The following is a 24,262-nucleotide window of genomic DNA, read 5'->3' as shown; positions in this document are numbered from 1 at the left end:
AAGGAATAGCTACCACTATGGATAAATCATAAAGGATGGTTACTCTCTAAGGAATAGCTACCACTATGGAGAAATCATAAAGGATGGTTACTCTCTAAGGAATAGCTACCACTATGGAGAAATCATAAAGGATGGTTACTCTCTAAGGAATAGTTACCACTATGGAGAAATCATAAAGGATGGTTACTCTCTAAGGAATAGTTACCACTATGGAGAAATCATAAAGGATGGTTACTCTCTAAGGAATAGCTACCACTATGGAGAAATCATAAAGGATGGTTACTCTCTAAGGAATAGCTACCACTATGGAGAAATCATAAAGGATGGTTACTCTCTAAGGAATAGCTACCACTATGGAGAAATCATAAAGGATGGTTACTCTCTAAGGAATAGTTACCACTATGGAGAAATCATAAAGGATGGTTACTCTCTAAGGAATAGCTACCACTATGGAGAAATCATAAAGGATGGTTACTCTCTAAGGAATAGCTACCACTATGGAGAAATCATAAAGGATGGTTACTCTCTAAGGAATAGCTACCACTATGGAGAAATCATAAAGGATGGTTACTCTCTAAGGAATAGCTACCACTATGGAGAAATCATAAAGGATGGTTACTCTCTAAGGAATAGCTACCACTATGGAGAAATCATAAAGGATGGTTACTCTCTAAGGAATAGCTAACACTATGGATAAATCATAAAGGATGGTTACTCTCTAAGGAATAGCTACCACTATGGAGAAATCATAAAGGATGGTTACTCTCTAAAATAGCTACCACTATGGAGAAATCAAAGGATGGTTACTCTCTAAGGAATAGCTACCACTATGGAGAAATCATAAAGGATGGTTACTCTCTAAGGAATAGCTACCACTATGGAGAAATCATAAAGGATGGTTACTCTCTAAGGAATAGCTACCACTATGGAGAAATCATAAAGGATGGTTACTCTCTAAGGAATAGCTACCACTATGGAGAAATCATAAAGGATGGTTACTCTCTAAGGAATAGCTACCACTATGGAGAAATCATAAAGGATGGTTACTCTCTAAGGAATAGCTACCACTATGGAGAAATCATAAAGGATGGTTACTCTCTAAGGAATAGCTACCACTATGGAGAAATCATAAAGGATGGTTACTCTCTAAGGAATAGCTACCACTATGGAGAAATCATAAAGGATGGTTACTCTCTAAGGAATAGTTACCACTATGGAGAAATCATAAAGGATGGTTACTCTCTAAGGAATAGCTACCACTATGGAGAAATCATAAAGGATGGTTACTCTCTAAGGAATAGCTACCACTATGGAGAAATCATAAAGGATGGTTACTCTCTAAGGAATAGCTACCACTATGGAGAAATCATAAAGGATGGTTACTCTCTAAGGAATAGTTACCACTATGGAGAAATCATAAAGGATGGTTACTCTCTAAGGAATAGCTACCACTATGGAGAAATCATAAAGGATGGTTACTCTCTAAGAAATAGTTACCACTATGGAGAAATCATAAAGGATGGTTACTCTCTAAGGAATAGCTACCACTATGGAGAAATCAAGGCTATAATGATTGGTTCAGTTTTAAAGAAAAAGTGTGTCACAACAGGCATAAGTACAATAGAGTGACCTCAGAATCCAACCAGGTCCATGAAATGGAGAACCAACTGAATGTGCATGAAACATTCATCCACATGTTCTGTTCAATGGAACACTTTGAAGTGTCTAAACCGTAAACAGAGTCCTTGGGTTTAGACATGAATAGTTCCTGTGTTTAAATGGTGTGTCAGTGTCACTATGGGCGAGACACCTGTATTTCAAGTTCCTGTTTACACTCGCAGCCGTTTTCAATGCCTGTCAATCGTCGTTGGATTAATCCATCGGTTTTGGACGTTTCTGTTATAGTAACCGTTACTGTGGCAACCTGCCACACACACCAGCAGCTGCGAAAGAGGGAGAAGAAGTGCAGAAAAAGGAGGAAGGAGAGGAGAAGCCAAGCATCAAGGCTTGTGGCGATCCCAGGGCTTAATTAAGATAACATTAAAAAAATGTGTTGCTCAAAGCCTCCCCCACCTTTCCATCGAAATACGTCCACCACCTGTGCTTGCTCTGCAGCGGAGGTTGCCGTGAGAGCGCCGAAAAAAACGCGCCACACACCGAGAATGGAGTGAGAGAGAGACAGAGAGATGGATGCCAAACCAGACTGTTGGTGTTGGGTGGGAGAAGGGTGTTTTTCTTTTCCAAAGTCTGCTATTGTTCTTTGAAAGATAAACAGGTAGCTCCCAAATCATCTGCAAGATCTGTTCAGATTTATCTTCAATCTCTTTCTCTCTCTCCACACACTCTCCGCACGCACACACACAGACATGCACACACACATGTTCACACTCCAACCTCTCACACACACACACACACACACACACACACACACACACACACACACACACACACACACACACACACACACACACACACACACACACACACACACACACACACACACACACTAGTTTTCTATCCTCATGGGGACCAAAAATTGATGCACATTCAAAATCCTATTTTCCCTAACCCTAACTTTAAACTTAACAGAACTTTAACCCCTAAACCTAACCCTAACGCTTAGTCTAACCCTAACCTAATTGTAACCCAAACCCTAATTGTAACCTTAAACCTGACCCCTAAGCTTAAAATAGCCATTTTCCTCATGGGGAAAATGGTTCTCCCTAAGGAAGCTTTTCCTTGTTTTACCAGCCTTGTGGGGAATTCTGGGGATTTCAGGTCCCCACGAGGATAGAAGAACAAGACCACACACACACATCGACATACACACCTCCCGTCAACCCCATCCAGGAAACAGCCCACTTACTCAACTAATCAGAAGAGGGAGTGTGATGACATTAATGCCGTCTCTAAAGGCCCGCCTACCTGACTAATCAGAAGAGGGAGTGTGATGACATTAATGCCGTCTCTAAAGGCCCGCCTACCTGACTAATCAGAAGAGGGAGTGTGATGACATTAATGCCGTCTCTAAAGGCCCGCCTACCTGACTAATCAGAAGAGGGAGTGTGATGACATTAATGCCGTCTCTAAAGGCCCACCTACCTGACTAATCAGAAGAGGGAGTGTGATGACATTAATGCTGTCTCTAAAGGCCCACCTACCTGACTAATCAGAAGAGGGAGTGTGATGACATTAATGCCGTCTCTAAAGGCCCACCTACCTGACTAATCAGAAGAGGGAGTGTGATGACATTAATGCTGTCTCTAAAGGCCCGCCTACCTGACTAATCAGAAGAAGTGTGATGACATTAATGCCCTCTAAAGGCCCACCTACCTGACTAATCAGAAGAGGGAGTGTGATGACATTAATGCTGTCTCTAAAGGCCCGCCTACCTGACTAATCAAAAGAGGGAGTGTGATGACATTAATGCTGTCTCTAAAGGCCTGCCTACCTGACTAATCAGAAGAGGGAGTGTGATGACATTAATGCCGTCTCTAAAGGCCCGCCTACCTGACTAATCAGAAGAGGGAGTGTGATGACATTAATGCCGTCTCTAAAGGTCCACCTACCTGACTAATCAGAAGAGGGAGTGTGATGACATGTAATGCCGTCTCTAAAGGCCTGCCTACCTGACTAATCAGAAGAGGGAGTGTGATGACATTAATGCCGTCTCTAAAGGCCCGCCTACCTGACTAATCAGAAGAGGGAGTGTGATGACATTAATGCCGTCTCTAAAGGCCCACCTACCTGACTAATCAGAAGAGGGAGTGTGATGACATGTATGCCGTCTCTAAAGGCCCGCCTACCTGACTAATCAGAAGAGGGAGTGTGATGACATGTATGCCGTCTCTAAAGGCCCGCCTACCTGACTAATCAGAAGAGGGAGTGTGATGACATTAATGCTGTCTCTAAAGGCCCGCCTACCTGACTAATCAGAAGAGGGAGTGTGATGACATTAATGCCGTCTCTAAAGGCCCACCTACCTGACTAATCAGAAGAGGGAGTGTGATGACATGTATGCCGTCTCTAAAGGCCCACCTACCTGACTAATCAGAAGAGGGAGTGTGATGACATGTATGCCGTCTCTAAAGGCCCACCTACCTGACTAATCAGAAGAGGGAGTGTGATGACATTAATGCCGTCTCTAAAGGCCCACCTACCTGACTAATCAGAAGAGGGAGTGTGATGACATTAATGCCGTCTCTAAAGGCCCACCTACCTGACTAATCAGAAGAGGGAGTGTGATGACATGTATGCCGTCTCTAAAGGCCCACCTACCTGACTAATCAGAAGAGGGAGTGTGATGACATTAATGCCGTCTCTAAAGGCCCACCTACCTGACTAATCAGAAGAGGGAGGTGATGACATGTAATGCCGTCTCTAAAGGCCCGCCTACCTGACTAATCAGAAGAGGGAGTGTGATGACATGTATGCCGTCTCTAAAGGCCCACCTACCTGACTAATCAGAAGAGGGAGTGTGATGACATGTATGCTGTCTCTAAAGGCCCACCTACCTGACTAATCAGAAGAGGGAGTGTGATGACATTAATGCCGTCTCTAAAGGCCCACCTACCTGACTAATCAGAAGAGGGAGTGTGATGACATTAATGCCGTCTCTAAAGGCCCACCTACCTGACTAATCAGAAGAGGGAGTGTGATGACATAAATGCTGTCTCTAAAGGCCCACCTACCTGACTAATCAGAAGAGGGAGTGTGATGACATTAATGCTGTCTCTAAAGGCCCGCCTACCTGACTAATCAGAAGAGGGAGTGTGATGACATTAATGCTGTCTCTAAAGGCCCGCCTACCTGACTAATCAGAAGAGGGAGTGTGATGACATTAATGCCGTCTCTAAAGGCCCGCCTACCTGACTAATCAGAAGAGGGAGTGTGATGACATTAATGCTGTCTCTAAAGGCCCACCTACCTGACTAATCAGAAGAGGGAGTGTGATGACATTAATGCCGTCTCTAAAGGCCCACCTACCTGACTAATCAGAAGAGGGAGTGTGATGACATGTATGCCGTCTCTAAAGGCCCGCCTACCTGACTAATCAGAAGAGGGAGTGTGATGACATGTATGCCGTCTCTAAAGGCCCACCTACCTGACTAATCAGAAGAGGGAGTGTGATGACATGTATGCCGTCTCTAAAGGCCCACCTACCTGACTAATCAGAAGAGGGAGTGTGATGACATTAATGCTGTCTCTAAAGGCCCACCTACCTGACTAATCAGAAGAGGGAGTGTGATGACATGTATGCCGTCTCTAAAGGCCCACCTACCTGACTAATCAGAAGAGGGAGTGTGATGACATGTATGTCGTCTCTAAAGGCCCACCTACCTGACTAATCAGAAGAGGGAGTGTGATGACATTAATGCTGTCTCTAAAGGCCCACCTACCTGACTAATCAGAAGAGGGAGTGTGATGACATTATGCCGTCTCTAAAGGCCCGCCTACCTGACTAATCAGAAGAGGGAGTGTGATGACATTAATGCCGTCTCTAAAGGCCCACCTACCTGACTAATCAGAAGAGGGAGTGTGATGACATGTATGCCGTCTCTAAAGGCCCACCTACCTGACTAATCAGAAGAGGGAGTGTGATGACATGTATGCCGTCTCTAAAGGCCCGCCTACCTGACTAATCAGAAGAGGGAGTGTGATGACATGTATGCCGTCTCTAAAGGCCCGCCTACCTGACTAATCAGAAGAGGGAGTGTGATGACATGTATGCCGTCTCTAAAGGCCCACCTACCTGACTAATCAGAAGAGGGAGTGTGATGACATGTATGCCGTCTCTAAAGGCCCACCTACCTGACTAATCAGAAGAGGGAGTGTGATGACATGTATGCCGTCTCTAAAGGCCCACCTACCTGACTAATCAGAAGAGGGAGTGTGATGACATTAATGCCGTCTCTAAAGGCCCGCCTACCTGACTAATCAGAAGAGGGAGTGTGATGACATTAATGCCGTCTCTAAAGGCCCGCCTACCTGACTAATCAGAAGAGGGAGTGTGATGACATGTATGCCATCTCTAAAGGCCCGCCTACCTGACTAATCAGAAGAGGGAGTGTGATGACATTAATGCCGTCTCTAAAGGCCCGCCTACCTGACTAATCAGAAGAGGGAGTGTAATGATATGTATGCCGTCTCTAAAGGCCCGCCTACCTGACTAATCAGAAGAGGGAGTGTGATGACATTAATGCCGTCTCTAAAGGCCCACCTACCTGACTAATCAGAAGAGGGAGTGTGATGACATTAATGCCGTCTCTAAAGGCCCACCTACCTGACTAATCAGAAGAGGGAGTGTGATGACATGTATGCCGTCTCTAAAGGCCCGCCTACCTGACTAATCAGAAGAGGGAGTGTGATGACATGTATGCCGTCTCTAAAGGCCCGCCTACCTGACTAATCAGAAGAGGGAGTGTGATGACATTATGCCGTCTCTAAAGGGCCCATCTACCTGACTAATCAGAAGAGGGAGTGTGATGACATGTAATGCCGTCTCTAAAGGCCCACCTACCTGACTAATCAGAAGAGGGAGTGTGATGACATTAATGCCGTCTCTAAAGGCCCGCCTACCTGACTAATCAGAAGAGGGAGTGTGATGACATTAATGCCGTCTCTAAAGGCCCGCCTACCTGACTAATCAGAAGAGGGAGTGTACTGACATGTAATGCCGTCTCTAAAGGCCCGCCTACCTGACTAATCAGAAGAGGGAGTGTGATGACATTAATGCTGTCTCTAAAGGCCCACCTACCTGACTAATCAGAAGAGGGAGTGTGATGACATTAATGCCGTCTCTAAAGGCCCACCTACCTGACTAATCAGAAGTGTGATGACATGTATGCTGTCTCTAAAGGCCCACCTACCTGACTAATCAGAAGAGGGAGTGTGATGACATTAATGCCGTCTCTAAAGGCCCACCTACCTGACTAATCAGAAGAGGGCAGTGTGATGACATGTATGCCGTCTCTAAAGGCCCATAATACCTTACCTGACTAATCAGAAGAGGGAGTGTGATGACATTAATGCTGTCTCTAAAGGCCCACCTACCTGACTAATCAGAAGAGGGAATGTGTGATGACATTAATGACGTCTGGGCCCACCTACCTGACTAATCAGAAGAGGGAGTGTGATGACATAAAAGTATGCCGTCTCTAAAGGCCCGCCTACCTGACTAATCAGAAGAGGAGTGTGATGACATTAATGCTGTCTCTAAAGGCCCACCTACCTGACTAATCAGAAGAGGGAGTGTGATGACATGGGTAATCTAAAGGCCCGCCTACCTGACTAATCAGAAGAGGGAGTGTGATGACATAATGCTGAAAGGATGGCACCTACCTGACTAATCAGAAGAGGGAGTGTGATGACATTAATGCCATCTCTAAAGGCCCACCTACCTGACTAATCAGAAGAGGAGTGTGATGACATGTAATGCCGTCTCTAAAGGCCCACCTACCTGACTAATCAGAAGAGGATGAGTGTGAAGACATTTGCAGTCTCTAAAGGCCCTAGCCTATAGACCACATATTCAGAAGAGGGAGTGTGAACATGCTAATGCCGTCTCTAAAGGCCCGCCTACCTGACTAATCAGAAGAGGGAGTGTGATGACATTAACCGTCTCTAAAGGCCCGCCTACCTGACTAATCAGAAGAGGGAGTGTGATGACATTAATGCCGTCTCTAAAGGCCCGCCTACCTGACTAATCAGAAGAGGGAGTGTGATGACATTAATGCCGTCTCTAAAGGCCCACCTACCTGACTAATCAGAAGAGGGAGTGTGATGATATTAATGCCGTCTCTAAAGGCCCACCTACCTGACTAATCAGAAGAGGGAGTGTGATGACATGTATGCCGTCTCTAAAGGCCCAAATACCTGACTAATCAGAAGAGGGAGTGTGATGACATGTATGCCGTCTCTAAAGGCTCACCTACCTGACTAATCAGAAGAGGGAGTGTGATGACATTAATGCCGTCTCTAAAGGCCCGCCTACCTGACTAATCAGAAGAGGGAGTGTGATGACATTAATGCCGTCTCTAAAGTCCCGCCTACCTGACTAATCAGAAGAGGGAGTGTGATGACATTAATGCCGTCTCTAAAGGCCCGCCTACCTGACTAATCAGAAGAGGGAGTGTGATGACATTAATGCCGTCTCTAAAGGCCCGCCTACCTGACTAATCAGAAGAGGGTGTGTGATGACGCGCATTTTTCAGGAAACACCTCATTTTCAAAATGGCGTATCGAGTTCAAGTTTGAGGATCAAATAACTAAATACATTCGGGAACAGGAATTGGCAACGTCACTAAAATCACTAACGTCACTAAATCTGTTGCTACTCATCTAAAATGAGCTAGCTAGCTAACATTAAGGATTCCATTCCAAGCACAGAGTTATTGTGATTGATAGTGCTGCCTTTCATTCTAGTAGTAATACATCATGTTCTTGACCTTCAACAGCCTTTGGCAGGAAAAAAATACCAACTCATTTGGGAGAGTAAAAGTCTCCCATTCAATGGTTTTCCATTTCAGGTTGTGAGCACAAAGACGTATGGATGCCACCAGCGGAAAGACAGACAAACAAAAGCCCAGGAGAAATATGCTTCTGAAATGAACAAGAAGTCCACAGATCACTGTCATTTACTCTATACATTTTTACAACATTCATTTCATTTGAATCATTTTGAAGTACTAACTAACAATGTAATGTTCCTCAATAAAATGGAGGAAGAGGGGACTTGAAACGGGTGTCCTGACTCTGTGGTCGCTAAAGATCCCATGGTACTCATTACAAGAGTCTGTCATACCATTTGACGTGTAATGTGTATGTCAAACTGTATTGCTATCATTTAATACTGTCTAGAAAAGCACCATGTATGTCAATTGTATGAATAATGTGCAATATATGTCACAACATATCTGATAAAAAACTAAAATGTTAAACAAAGTTACTTTGTCTTTTGAAGAGAGGAGTGGATGGGCCAACAAAATAAATACAAATACCCTATGTAAGTGGGGTGAGGGGGAGAGTTTCCTCCTATATTATAAAGAGCTTTGGGTGTCTAGAAAAGTGCCATGTGCTGTAAGTCCAATCAATTCTTATTATGACCTGTTTTGCTGTCTTCCACAGCCTGAAGCCCATGTCTTTGTACAGAGACGGAAACTGGTAGGAAATGGTGAAATGGTGGACTGCAAGGCTATGTTAAGTTAAAGTTGCAGTATGTAAGTTTTGGGCATCCTGTCCAAATTCACATAGAAATGTGAGTTATAGAACTGCCATTCTCTTGAAAGCAAGTCCCTATTTCTATGCTTCCCGTTCTTAAGTTTAATTTCTGCATCTTATACTTTTGGTTTTGTACACCAGCTTCAAACACCGGAAAATACACATTGTTTGGTTATTGAAAATATATTCCACAGCGGTTTAGATGGTAAAATGATTCTCTACACTATACTTGCTTGTTTAGTCACAAGCTGAAATTAGGCAAACTATTAGACATTTTGCAACAAGGAAATGGAGTGATTTCAGCATATTGCAACATTGAATGAATAAATGTAACAGGGCTGAAGTTTTCCAGCTTAAATCATGTGTGTGTGTGTGTGTGTGTGTGTGTGTGTGTGTGTGTGTGTGTGTGTGTGTGTGTGTGTGTGTGTGCGTGCGTGCGTTACTTGAAATAGAAAATAGAAAGTCAAGATGCAATGTGTTTGTCTACATGTGCGTGCGTGCCTATTTTGCGTAACTGCCTGACTTTGTGGCTGTGGTAACTAGTGCCGACAGATCTGGCAGAGAGACGCGAAATGAAATGTTGAAAGAGGAAATGAGTCGATTTCAAACACAGGTAGTCTCTACTTCTGTTCCCCAGAATAACTCTCTCCCACAACCAACACTCCCCAATAAACGCTGCTATTATTCCTATAACCTAGTGTTGCATAAGTTTTTTGTGAAGTGCTTTTTTCCTGTTGGGCCTTACTTTTATGCTCGAGTCATTCAGATAAACATATATAAACATAATTTAATGTCTCGCCGCTTTTCATGTTTCGTTATTCTGCCATTGTGCTGAGTGTAGAGGGTGTAGGCGGCTGAAAGGCCTCTCTGTTTAGAGAATGGAAAGATGAAGTGCACTCCTGACAATCACACTTGTGAATTCAATTTGGCTAGTTTTTTTCCCCCAAAGGCTTTTAAAATAAAACAAGAGCCTGGTTATTTTCCATAATGACGTACGATAGGGAGCGAATAATTTATTTGAATGAATCAGGAGTGTTTATCGGTTTCGAGGACGTACTTAATGCGAATGCGTAGAAAGAGTGCTTGAACACATGGAGAGATGTGTGCCTGAGCAGGCACAGGTATATACACACACACACACACGCACGCACACACACACACACACACACGCACACACACACACACACACACACACACACACACACACACACACACACACAGACAGACAGGTCTGTGGTCCAGATTCAGCCACACCTACCTGTCTTCTGTGTGGGAGGGAGAGCAGGGGAACAAAGGATGTGTATGAAGAGAAGGAGGTTTGTATAAGTGAGTGTGTGAGATGGGCAGCAGAGAAAGGATATGCTTACGCACGTGTCTGAGTGAAAGACGTTATAAGGAGTGTGTGTGTGTGTGTGGTGTGCGGCGTGTGTGTGTTTATTCAAATGAGAGTGTGGTGGTGCAGACGCAGAGTGTATGTGTGTTTGAGAGATGTGGGAGTGTGGTGGTGTGGGGCAGAGTGTGTGTGTGTGTGTGTGTGTGTGTGTGTGTGTGTGTGTGTGTGTGTGTGTGTGTGTGTGTGTGTGTGTGTGTGTGTGTGTGTGTGTGTGTGTGTGTGTGTGTGTGTGTGTGTGTGTTGGGCAGAGTGTGTGTGCGGTAGAAACTGCTGAGTGGGCTCGGTGTTCTACTGGTTAATGCTGCCATTGCAGAAACACTGATTGGATTACAACTTAGTCTGGGAAGAGGAGTGTGTGTGTGTGTGCGTGTGTGTATATATATCTGTGTGTATGTGATAGGTACATCTGCTCACTTGCATTTGCTTGAGAGAAAGGCCGTTGTGCTCTGTGTGTGCTGTGTGTGAACACGTCCCCAAACGAGCGTGTCCGTCTTTACCTGGGTTCTTAGGTGTCTCGCCCCAGTCACATCGGCCTCGCAGCCTTGGCGATCCTCAGCTACGATAAAGCCTTGCTCAGCCTACCATCCCAACCTGTCTTACTCTGAGAACACGACGTGTTGAAATATGTGGCATGTGTTTAATCTCCGGCCCATCTGGGGAAACCTTTCTCGATGGATCTCCACGGCTGCCATTATGGAGAGAGCGTGCAAATTCCTGGCTCCAGAGATCAACAGTCGCTCACTTTTAGAGGGCTTTTAAAGGGGCGGGAAGTGTCAGATCCAGGGCCAAAATGGCAGAGAACATAGCTGCATACCTTTCTGTTCTGTTTTGAAATGAGCAGATCTCGTCTGCTCTTCCTATTTTTGTCTCTGTCCATTGTCTTGGTACATCCGTCTCGCTCTCTTTATCTGTTCTCTGTCTTTCACAGTGGAGGCTGTTGAGGGGAGAAAGGCTCATAATAATGGCCGGAACGGAACTGATGGAATGGCATCAAACACCTGGGAACTGTGTGTTTGATGTATTTGGTATCATTCCACTAATTCCGCTCCAGTCATTACCACAAGCCTGTCCTCCCCAATTAAGGTGCCATCAACCTCCTGTGGTCTCTTATAAGTCTCCCTCTTCCATTCTCCTCTTTAAAACCCTCTCTTCCTCTCTTCCTCTCTTCCTCACCTTTTGTTTTTGTAGCAGAAGTTGTATTCAGGTTATCAGTGACAAACCATCCCCCTTTAAAAACCATCACAGTTCAATATGTGACTTAATTTCTTCCATCTCTTCCCTTCCTCTCTGACCAAACTCTCTCCATTTCCCCTTTACTTACTGTAGGTAATAGAAGTCCACATCTTCAAGCATTACCTTCACTGTAAAGCACTTTTCCTTGTGCTCACTATAACTTGTTTCCTGTCCCGGGGCTGTCATAGCTGATTGGTTGATTAGGAGTAAAGGGTTATCTGATAGGCTGTTGGCCCCGTGATGAAATGGGCCAGCCACTGACGATGCCTCCAGACTCTGGATCAGTCAGCCAGTCTCTGTTTGTCTACTTAACATTTCTTCTCTGGTTACATCTGCTCTAACTGTTGGAGAAGCTGTTAGAGGACTGATGGACATGCATACATAGGCAGCAGCGTGCACACAGAATTACACACTGTATAGTGACGTAACTATGAACAACACACACACACATAGACAGACAGGTTGCCATAAAGGCCATACAGGCAGCACAATATCAGTACTGTAACACCAACCACTACACACACCTTGAAAAGCCTCACATTCAGCCTTGAAGCAGCCCTAGTCGACCTAGATGAGCTGTGAGCTGCTTTATTGGGTGATCCACAGTCCCCCCTCATCCCGCTCTCTTCCCCTCCTCATCCCATTGGGAATACCATTGAACACTTGATACAGAGAGATGTTGACACAGACGAGAGGATCACTGACACCCCCCACCCCCTCTCTTCTTCCTCTTCTCTCTATACACACAGATGTCCACGATCTTACCCACAATACCCCGGGAGAGTGGGCGCAGATGGCTTCTCTGGGGTTAAGGTTCCAAGTGGCATCCTATTCCCGACATAGTACACTACTGATGACTAGGACCCATAGAGCCCTTGTCAACAGTAGTGCGCTATGTAGGGTTAATAGTGTGCGATTTAGGGCGATATTCTAGCTGCCCGTCAATCAGGGCTCAGAGGAGATCACAGTCCAGACTGCCGGTGGGGACGGTGATGGAAGAGCTAGCGTGATTGAGACATGGGTTTTTAATGTACCTGTAATTTCTGTACGTATGTCTACAGTATGTCCAGGTGTGTCTGGTACAAGGAGTGGAGTCTAAATGGAAGCAGATATGTTGAAGGGCAGAATCCGACCCACGAAAAACTGTTGGAGACGCATCAATTATTTTATTATCATGCTCACTTATCTTAATCATTCTTTTAGATTTTCGAGGAATGTTTTTCGACCAGGTTGTTTGGTTGAGTAGCAATTCTGATTTGTATTGAGGAACCAGAGGCAAAAACAGCAACACTGTTGTCTTCTGAGTTGGTTATTTTTGTTGGTGTAATGAAGGCTGCCTTGGCTTTATCTCAGCAGCCTCAACATGCTGTTACTGCTGCATGTGTCATCAAAAGTTGCCTGTGGTGATAAACGTTTCAGAGGTTTTGTCTCAGGTTGGGGGATGTTTAGTTGACCTGACAGGTTTATAGGAACTTACTCTCCTGCCTCCACCTGCTATTTATCGCCATGCCTCTGCACACACTGTACTACACATCTTAACTGACCACACACAGCCCTGTCCCGAATGCCTATAAAAGATTCAGCCAATCACATGCTTGGGCAGCTTTTGCGCCATGCTGAGACTGGGTCACGCAGTGTCCACCTTAGAGGCCTTACGTCATGCCTGACCAGATCTGTGTGACATCCCAAAGGGCAGTTTTTGGTGAACCTTTTTAGAAGTGTCTAGCTTGAGAAATCTGAACTCCCAGAACTGAAATTCTTCATCTGTCTATGTCACTTTACCAGAAACACAGTCATACAACACTCTGTTGTGCCACAATTCATTTGCTGTTGGTTATAACCGTAACATTGACTATCGACATGCAGCGTATCTAAATTGAAGCTCTTTAGATATTTTTGTCTGTCTATTCTAGGGTTGTTTAATTCTTGTACCTTTCCCAAAACACTCTGTATTTCCCAGAAATCCTGGTTGGGAGGTTCCTGGAATTACAAGAGAATCAGCTGGAAATCCAAGAATCCTTCAACCACGATTTCTGGAAAAGCAGGGAATTTGGGGGAAATGACTGGAACTGTTTAGCTCTAGTCTGTCTGTCTACCCACCCATCCATTCATCCATCTGTCCACCTTTCTTCCTCTTCCATCCATCTGTTTGTCTACCTGCTTTAGACTCACCCATGTTCTGTCCTCTGTGTGTGTTTCAGAGATGGTAGAATCCAGTAACCTCATCACTTTCAACGGCCTCACCAACAGCTCCGGCTACGACACCTTCCTATTGGACGAGGAGAGAGGAAGACTGTTGGTGGGTGCCGAGGACCACGTCTTCTCCTTCGACTTGGTCAATCTCAACAGAGAGCACAAACAGGTAAGAGTCCTACTCTTTGACCGCACACAAGGTCAACATTATGAAGATAACACAATGACCACACGACCACACAAAACCAACATTTTCTCTATGGGTCTTGCATCAATAGAGACATACAATAGACCGCTTATTCTCAATCCTTCCAGTAAAGGCACATATGCATGAAATAAAATAAACCCGCTTTTAAAGAGTGGATATTGATTCAGACAGGAGGTCCAGAGTATAGGCAAGCCGTCCATTTAGTAACTGCCAATGAAAACACATAATAGCAAATCTATGGAGCAATGTAAGGGACCTCACTGCCAAATCAAACTCTGAGAGATGAAGACTTGGACCGCATTTCCCATAAATACTGAAAAGCTGAAAGCTGTCTGAACTTCCCTATGATGATCCGTATGAATAATTAGCAACAGGAAGTGAGGATGCTTGAGGAATTAGAATGCACTTCTCAGCTGTATATGGCAGAGCTATGTATTTACATGTTTCTCATTGGGATCATTTTCCTCTGTGCAGATGGTTGGGGGACAGGAATATAATTGAATAAATGTAATTAAACCAGTTGGCAGGCGGGTTTCCATTTGACTAGATCTGCTATACTGCATGATCAGGATTTAGGTTCACGTTATATCCAAACCTGTCCTAATTGGATGTCTGGATCTCTGAGTGCAGAGGTCATGCTCATTGACTAGTGAGCACAGAGTATGATGCTGATTGGCTAGTGAACATAGTGTTTTCAAATGAAAAACCGTCTTTGATTGAGCAGCAACCCTTTGTTATTCGAGACCCACTCCTGCTCCTCTCTCCATCTCTCTGGAGTCCATTACTGTGATTTCCTCCCTCCATCACTTTCTCTTCATCTCTCTGTCTCTTTTTCTAGACAGGCCTGTTTATAATTCCATCAGTCCACCTGGAACAGGTTACAGGAGAGTTAAGAGTCTTTTTATCTGATTCTGACAGCTATCACAGACATGGAGATTGATGTGAACAAGAAGCACTGAGGCACTGGAGAAACTGCAAAGGCGCTTAAAGTGCTGAAATACACACACACACGCACGCACGCACGCACGCACACACACACACACACACACACACACACACACACTGTATGCATTGCAGAGGCTATTTAAATATAAGACAATTACATAATTTTTGGGGGCCCTTGGCGCGGATGTGTTTTTCCTATTCAGATCTTTGATAATGCAGAGAAAGATAAGTGGAAAAGCGGTGATTTAGCAAATCTAATACAATTACCCAGATCTGCACTGCAAGTCCCTTGGTCTGACAGAACAGCTCAGCTGATCCTGAAGAGAGATACGCTATGAATAGAAGGATGTGTGTGTGCCCGCCTGATGTGTGTGTGTGCCCACGTGGTGTGTGTGTGTGTGTGTGTGTGTGTGTGTGTGTGTGTGTGTGTGTGTGTGTGTGTGTGTGTGTGTGCGTGTGCGTGTGCGTGCGTGTGCGTGTGTGTGTGTGTGTATGTGTGTGTGTGTGTGTGTGAGGGTGTGTGTGTGAGGGTGTGTGTGTGCCTGCATGTTTTTATAATTCAGGGGACACTGGCGGGACACACACACAATCTGTTTTATAATTCAGGGGACACCGGCGGGACACACACACACACAATCTGTTTTTATAATTCAGGGGACACTGGAAGGACACACACACACGAATGTGACAGATGGTAAGACCATAAGGACAACCATCTTTAATTGAAAGCCTTAGATGATTCTCCAAAGGGCCTCAGGAGTGCTCTGGTTATTTAACTTTCAGTACTGTAATGCTAAGCTTATACAGGGGGTTCCCAAATGTTTTGAACCTGGGTCCACCTTAAGATTTGGGGGGGAATTAATTTTGACCCAGCAAGTGAATAAGACTAGGCCCAATGTTGCGAGCTCGGAGCCATTGTAAATTGGTAGTGACATACACTGTATTCCCTTTAAAACTATCTGTCTCTCTTACTTCATGGTTCAAAACTCACATCCCTCCAGCTAAACAAGTTAGCAAGCTACGTGCAACACTTAGCATACTCATCCAGAGGTTCTGACCCATTGGTGCAATGGCAAATGTGTTGGACTATCATTTGCATAAACCTGGGTTCAATTCCTGGTTAGACTACCGCCTGAATGGACCCCAGAATATTATTGTGCACTCCTTCTCTCTTGTTTTACATGATGACTCACTTTCTCTGTTCATATGACACATTCTCTCCTCTGTTCCTTAGTATACCACTCCCTCACTTTTAAATTATTTTATTTTAATTTCATCTTTATTTAACTAGGCAAGTCAGTTAAGAACAAATTCTTATTTACAATGGCGGCCTACCGGAAGGAAAAAGGCCTGTGGGGACGGGGCCTGGGATTAAAACAAATAAATACATATAAATATATATAAATATAGGACAAAACACACATCACAACAAGAGAGACAACACATAAAGAGAGACCTAAGACAACAATATAACAAGGCAGCAACACATGACAACACAGCATGGTAGCAACACAACATGACAACAACATGGTAGCAACACAACATGGTAGCAGCACAAAACGTGGTACAAACATTATTGGGCACAGACAACAGCACAAAGGGCAAAAAGGTAGAGACAACAATACATCACACAAAGCAGCTGTCAGTAAGAGTGTCCATGATTGAGTCTTCGAATGAAGAGATTGAGATGAAACTCAATGATGTTGTTGTTTATAATCTCTCTCAATGACACATTCTCTCCTGTTCCGTTTGATAACACTCCATCTCTCCTCCTCTCCATAGATCGCATGGCCAGCCACGCCCTCAAAGCGTGACGAGTGCAAGTGGGCGGGGAAAGACCTCGGGGTAAGTTCTGCGAGTCACCTTATAACCACGTATGTCACTCTTATGTAGCCTGACACAATAGGTTACATGTGGTGTATGTTACCTGCAGTCTATACTTTAACTTGTCAGCACACAGCTTATGCAGGGAATGTAACGAGCATGTCTGGTAGGTTACCATTAGTAACCTACGTAATTAGCATGTCTGACATGCTGTTAGCTGATCATTACTGTAACTAGCGTCTGACATGCTGTTAGCGTGTTATCATTAGTAACCTCAATAGCATGTCTGAATAACGTGTTACCATTAGCATGTCTGATGTCTGATATTGTTAGCGTGTTACCATTAGCAACCTACGTAACTAGCATGTCTGACATGCTGTTAGTGTGTTACCATTAGTAACCCATGTAACTAGCATGTCTGACATGTTGTTAATGTGTTACCATTAGGAACCCCATGTAACTAGCTTGTCTGACATGTTGTTAGTGTGTTACCATTAGAAACCCATGTAACTAGCTTGTCTGACATGTTGTTAGTGTGTTACCATTAGGAACCCATAACTAGCTTGTCTGACATGTTGTTAGTGTGTTACCATTAGGAACCCATGTAACTAGCATGTCTGACATGTTGTTAGTGTGTTACCATTAGGAACCCATGTAACTAGCTTGTCTGACATGTTGTTAGTGTGTGTTACCATTAGGAACCCATGTAACTAGCTTGTCTGACATGTTTGTTAGTGTGTTACCATTAGGAACCCATGTAACTGTGTCTGACATGTTGTTAGTGTGTTACCATTAGCCCATGTAACTAGCATGTCTGACTGTTGTTAGTGTGTTACCATTAGGAACCCATGTAACTAGCATGTCTGACATGTTGTTAGTGTGTTACCATTAGGAACCCATGTAACTAGCTTGTCTGACATGTTGTTAGTGTGTTACCATTAGGAACCCATGTAACTAGCTTGTCTGACATGTTGTTAGTGTGTTACCATTAGGAACCCATGTAACTAGCTTTGTCTGACATGTTGTTAGTGTGTTACCATTAGGAACCCATGTAACTAGCTTGTCTGACATGTTGTTAGTGTGTTACCATTAGGAACCCATGTAACTAGCATGTCTGACATGTTGTTAGTGTGTTACCATTAGGAACCCATGTAACTAGCTTGTCTGACATGTTGTTAGTGTGTTACCATTAGGAACCCATGTAACTAGCTTGTCTGACATGTTGTTAGTGTGTTACCATTAGGAACCCATGTAACTAGCATGTCTGACATGTTGTTAGTGTGTTACCATTAGGAACCCATGTAACTAGCTTGTCTGACATGTTGTTAGTGTGTTACCATTAGGAACCCATGTAACTAGCATGTCTGACATGTTGTTAGTGTGTTACCATTAGGAACCCATGTAACTAGCATGTCTGACATGCTGTTAGCTTTAGGAACCCATGTAACTAGCATGTCTGACATGTTGTTAGTGTGTTACCATTAGGAACCCATGTAACTAGCATGTCTGACATGCTGTTAACTAGCTTGCATAGTGTGTTTACCATTAGGAACCCATGTAACTAGCTTGTGTTAGTGTTACCATTAGGAACCCATGTTGTCAGCTGTGCGTGTTACCATTAGGAACCCATGTAACTAGCATGTCTGACATGTTGTTAGTGTGTTACCATTAGGAACCCATGTAACTAGCTTGTCTGACATGTTGTTAGTGTGTTACCATTAGGAACCCATGTAACTAGCCTGTGTTGTTAGTGTGTTACCACCCATGTAACTAGCTTGTCTGACATGTTGTTAGTGTGTTACCATTAGGAACCCATGTAACTAGCATGTCTGGAACCCGTAACATGTTGTTAGTGTGTTACCATTAGGAACCCATGTAACTAGCTTGTCTGATGTTGTTAGTGTGTTACCATTAGCCCATGTAACTAGCATGTCTGACATGTTGTTAGTGTGTTACCATTAGGAACCCATGTAACTAGCATGTCTGACATGTTGTTAGTGTGTTACCATTAGGAACCCATAACTAGCTTGTCTGACATGTTGTTAGTGGTTACCATTGGAACCCATGTAACTAGCATGTCTGACATGTTGTTAGTGTGTTACCATTAGGAACCCATGTAACTAGCATGTCTGACATGTTGTTAGTGTGTTACCATTAGAACCCATGTAACTAGCATGTCTGACATGTTGTTAGTGTGTTACCATTAGGGAACCCATGAACTAGCTTGTCTGACATGTTGTTAGTGTGTTACCATTAGGAACCCATGTAACTAGCTTGTCTGACGTGTTGTTAGTGTGTTACCATTAGAACCCATGTAACTGTGACATGTTGTTAGTGTGTTACCATTAGGAACCCATGTAACTAGCTTGTCTGACATGTTGTTAGTGTGTTACCATTAGGAACCCATGTAACTAGCTTGTCTGACATGTTGTTAGTGTGTTACCATTAGGAACCCATGTAACTAGCATGTCTGACATTGTTAGTGTGTTACCATTAGAACCCATGTAACTAGTTACATGTTTTAGTGTGTTACCATTAGGAACCCATGTAACTAGCTTGTCTGACATGTTGTTAGTGTGTTACCATTAGGAACCCATGTAACTAGCTTGTCTGACATGTGCTGTTAGTGTGTTACCATTAGGAACCCATGTAACTAGCTTGTCTGACATGTTGTTAGTGTGTTACCATTAGGAACCCATGTAACTAGCATGTCTGACATGTTGTTAGTGTGCTACCATTAGAACCCATGTAACTAGCATGTCTGACATGTTGTTAGTGTGTTACCATTAGGAACCCATGTAACTAGCATGTCTGACATGTTGTTAGTGTGTTACCATTAGGAACCCATGTAACTAGCATGTCTGACATGTTGTTAGTGTGTTACCATTAGGAACCCATGTAACTAGCACATGTTGTTAGTGTTTACCATTAGACATGTAACTGCTTGTCTGACATGTGTGTTACCATTAGGAACCCATGTAACTAGCTTGTCTGACATGCTGTTAGTGTGTTACCATTAGGAACCCATGTAACTAGTCTGACATGTTGTTAGTGTGTTACCATTAGGAACCCATGTAACTAGCTTGTCTGACATGTGTTAGTGTGTTACCATTAGTTGTCTGACATGCTTGTTAGCCCATTAGGAACCCATGTAACTAGCTTGTCTGACATGTTGTTAGTGTGTTACCATTAGGAACCCATGTAACTAGCTTGTCTGACATGTTGTTAGTGTGTTACCATTAGGAACCCATGTAACTAGCATGTCTGACATGTTGTTAGTGTGTTACCATTAGGAACCCATGTAACTAGCATGTCTGACATGTTGTTAGTGTGTTACCATTAGGAACCCATGTCTGAATGTTGTTAGTGTGTTACCATTAGCTTGTAATTAGCTGACATGTTGTCAGTGTGTTACCATTAGGAACCCATGTAACTAGCTTGTCTGACATGTTGTTAGTGTGTTACCATTAGGAACCCATGTAACTAGCTTGTCTGACATGTTGTTAGTGTTGTCTGACAGTTACCATTAGGAACCCATGTAACTAGCTTGTCTGACATGTTGTTAGTGTGTTACCATTAGGAACCCATGTAACTAGCTTGTCTGACATGTTGTTAGTGTGTTACCATTAGGAACCCATGTAACTAGCTTGTCTGACATGTTGTTAGTGTGTTACCATTAGGAACCCATGCTAGCTTGTCTGACATGTTGTTAGTGTGTTACCATGTAACTAGGAACCCATGTAACTAGCATGTCTGACATGTTGTTAGTGTGTTACCATTAGGAACCCATGTAACTAGCATGTCTGACATGTTTTTAGTGTGTTACCATTAGGAACCCATGTAACTAGCTTGTCTGACATGTTGTTAGTGTGTTACCATTAGGAACCCATGTAACTAGCATGTCTGACATGTTGTTAGTGTGTTACCATTAGGAACCCATGCATGTCTGACATGTTGTTAGTGTGTTACCATTAGCTTTGTCTGACATGTTGTTAGTGTGTTACCATTAGGAACCCATGTAACTAGCTTGTCTGACATGTTGTTAGTGTGTTACCATTAGGAACCCATGTAATTAGCATGTCTGACATGTTGTTAGTGTGTTACCATTAGGAACCCATGTAACTAGCATGTCTGACATGTTGTTAGTGTGTTACCATTAGGAACCCATGTAACTAGCTTGTCTGACATGTTGTTAGTGTGTTACCATTAGGAACCCATAACTAGCTTGTCTGACATGTTGTTAGTGTGTTACCATTAGGAACCCATGTAACTAGCATGTCTGACATGTTGTTAGTGTGTTACCATTAGGAACCCATGTAACTAGCTCGTCTGACATGTTGTTAGTGTGTTACCATTTGGAACCCATGTAACTAGTGTTTAGTGTTACCATTAGGAACCCATGTAACTAGCTTGTCTGACATGTTGTTAGTGTGTTACCATTAGGAACCCATGTAACTAGCTTGTCTGACATGTTGTTAGTGTGTTACCATTAGGAACCCATGTAACTAGCTTGTCTGACATGTTGTTAGTGTGTTACCATTAGGAACCCATGTAACTAGCTGATGTTGTTAGTGTGTTACCATGACATGTTGTTAGTGTGTTACCATTAGGAACCCATGTAACTAGCTTGTCTGACATGTTGTTAGTGTGTTACCATTAGAACCCATGTAACTAGCTTGTCTGAATGTTGTTAGTGTGTTACCATTAGAACTTAGCATCTGACATGTTGTTAGTGTGTTACCATTAGGAACCCATGTAACTAGCATGTCTGACATGTTGTTAGTGTGTTACCATTAGAACCCATGTAACTAGCATGTCTGACATGTTGTTAGTGTGTTACCATTAGGAACCCATGTAACTAGCTTGTCTGACATGTTGTTAGTGTGTTACCATTAGGAACCCATGTAACTAGCTTGTCTGACATGTTGTTAGTGTGTTACCATTAGGAACCTTGTCTGATGTAACTAGCCCATGTTGTCTGACATGTTGTTAGTGTGTTACCATTAGGAACCCATGTAACTAGCTTGTCTGACATGTTGTTAGTGTGTTACCATTAGGAACCCATGTAACTAGCTTGTCTGACATGTTGTTAGTGTGTTACCATTAGGAACCCATGTAACTAGCATGTCTGACATGTTGTTAGTGTGTTACCATTAGGAACCCATGTAACTAGCATGTCTGACATGTTGTTAGTGTGTTACCATTAGGAACCCATGTAACTAGCATGTCTGACATGTTGTTAGTGTGTTACCATTAGGAACCCATGTAATGTTAGCTATGGAACGCTGACTGATGTTGTTAGTGTGTTACCATTAGGAACCCATGTAACTAGCATGTCTGACATGTTGTTAGTGTGTTACCATTAGGAACCCATGTAACTAGCATGTCTGACATGCTGTTAGTGTGTTACCATTAGGAACCCATGTAACTAGCATGTCTGACATGCTGTTAGTGTGTTACCATTAGGAACCCATGTAACTAGCTTGTCTGACATGTTGTTAGTGTGTTACCATTAGGAACCCATGTAACTAGCTTGTCTGACATGTTGTTAGTGTGTTACCATTAGGAACCCATGTAACTAGCTTGTCTGATGTCATGTTGTTAGTGTGTTACCATTAGAACCCATGTAACTAGCTTGTCTGACATGTTGTTAGTGTGTTACCATTAGGAACCCATGTAACTAGCTTGTCTGACATGTTGTTAGTGTGTTACCATTAGGAACCCATGTAACTAGCATGTCTGACATGTTGTTAGCGTGTTACCATTAGGAACCCATGTAACTAGCATGTCTGACATGTTGTTAGTGTGTTACCATTAGGAACCCATGTAACTAGCTTGTCTGACATGTTGTTAGTGTGTTACCATTAGGAACCCATGTAACTAGCTTGTCTGACATGTTGTTAGTGTGTTACCATTAGGAACCCATGTAACTAGCCCATGTAACTAGCATGTCTGACATGTTGTTAGTGTGTTACCATTAGGAACCCATGTAACTAGCATGTCTGACATGTTGTTAGTGTGTTACCATTAGGAACCCTAGCATGTCTGACATGTTGTCAGTGTGTTACCATTAGGGAACCCATGTAACTAGCATGTCTGACATGTTGTTAGTGTGTTACCATTAGGAACCCATGTAACTAGCTTGTCTGACATGTTGTTAGTGTGTTACCATTAGGAACCCATGTAACTAGCATGTCTGACATGTTGTTAGTGTGTTACCATTAGGAACCCATGTAACTAGCTTGTCTGACATGTTGTTAGTGTGTTACCATTAGGAACCCACGAACCTTGTCTGATGTAACTAGCTTGTCTGACATGTTGTTAGTGTGTTACCATTAGGAACCCATGTAACTAGCTTGTCTGACATGTTGTTAGTGTGTTACCATTAGGAACCCATGTAACTAGCTTGTCTGACATGTTGTTAGTGTGTTACCATTAGAAACCCATGTAACTAGCTTGTCTGACATGTTGTTAGTGTGTTACCATTAGGAACCCATGTAGCTTGTCTGACATGTTGTTAGTGTGTTACCATTAGGAACCCATGTAACTAGCATGTCTGACATGTTTTTAGTGTGTTACCATTAGGAACCCATGTAACTAGCATGTCTGACATGTTGTTAGTGTGTTACCATTAGGAACCCATGTAACTAGCTTGTCTGACATGTTGTTAGTGTGTTACCATTAGGAACCCATGTAACTAGCATGTCTGACATGTTGTTAGTGTGTTACCATTAGGAACCCATGTAACTAGCTTGTCTGTTAGTTGTTACCATTAGGAACCCATGTAACTAGCTTGTCTGACATGTTGTTAGTGTGTTACCATTAGGAACCCATGTAACTTAGCCCATGTCTGACATGTTGTTAGTGTGTTACCATTAGGAACCCATGTAACTAGCTTGTCTGACATGTTGTTAGTGTGTTACCATTAGGAACCCATGTAACTAGCTTGTCTGACATGTTGTTAGTGTGTTACCATTAGGAACCCATGTAACTAGCATGTCTGACATGTGTGTTACCATTAGGAACCCATGTAACTAGCTCGTCTGACATGTTGTTAGTGTGTTACCATTAGGAACCCATGTAACTAGCTTGTCTGACATGTTGTTAGTGTGTTACCATTTGGAACCCATGTAACTAGCTTGTCTGACATGCTTGTTAGTGTGTTACCATTAGGAACCCATGTAACTAGCTTGTCTGACATGTTGTTAGTGTGTTACCATTAGGAACCCATGTAACTAGCTTGTCTG

General features: G+C 43.2%; 1 protein-coding gene across 1 annotated transcript in view; it reads left to right on the top strand.

Moving 5' to 3' along the window:
- LOC127922030 (semaphorin-3aa-like) overlaps positions 1 to 24,262 on the top strand; it is a 79,648-nt gene that overhangs the window by 14,434 nt on the left and 40,952 nt on the right. The window contains 2 exon segments of the mRNA XM_052505608.1: positions 14,047 to 14,207; positions 16,974 to 17,036. Of these exon segments, the coding sequence (XP_052361568.1) occupies positions 14,049 to 14,207; positions 16,974 to 17,036 (222 nt within the window). The 5' untranslated portion in view covers positions 14,047 to 14,048.

This window comes from Oncorhynchus keta, unplaced genomic scaffold (assembly GCF_023373465.1).
Source record: "Oncorhynchus keta strain PuntledgeMale-10-30-2019 unplaced genomic scaffold, Oket_V2 Un_contig_24352_pilon_pilon, whole genome shotgun sequence".
NCBI classification, from domain to species: Eukaryota; Metazoa; Chordata; class Actinopteri; order Salmoniformes; family Salmonidae; genus Oncorhynchus; species Oncorhynchus keta.
Note: the sequence above shows the minus strand (reverse complement) of the source record. Positions and strands in the feature narration are given on the sequence as shown.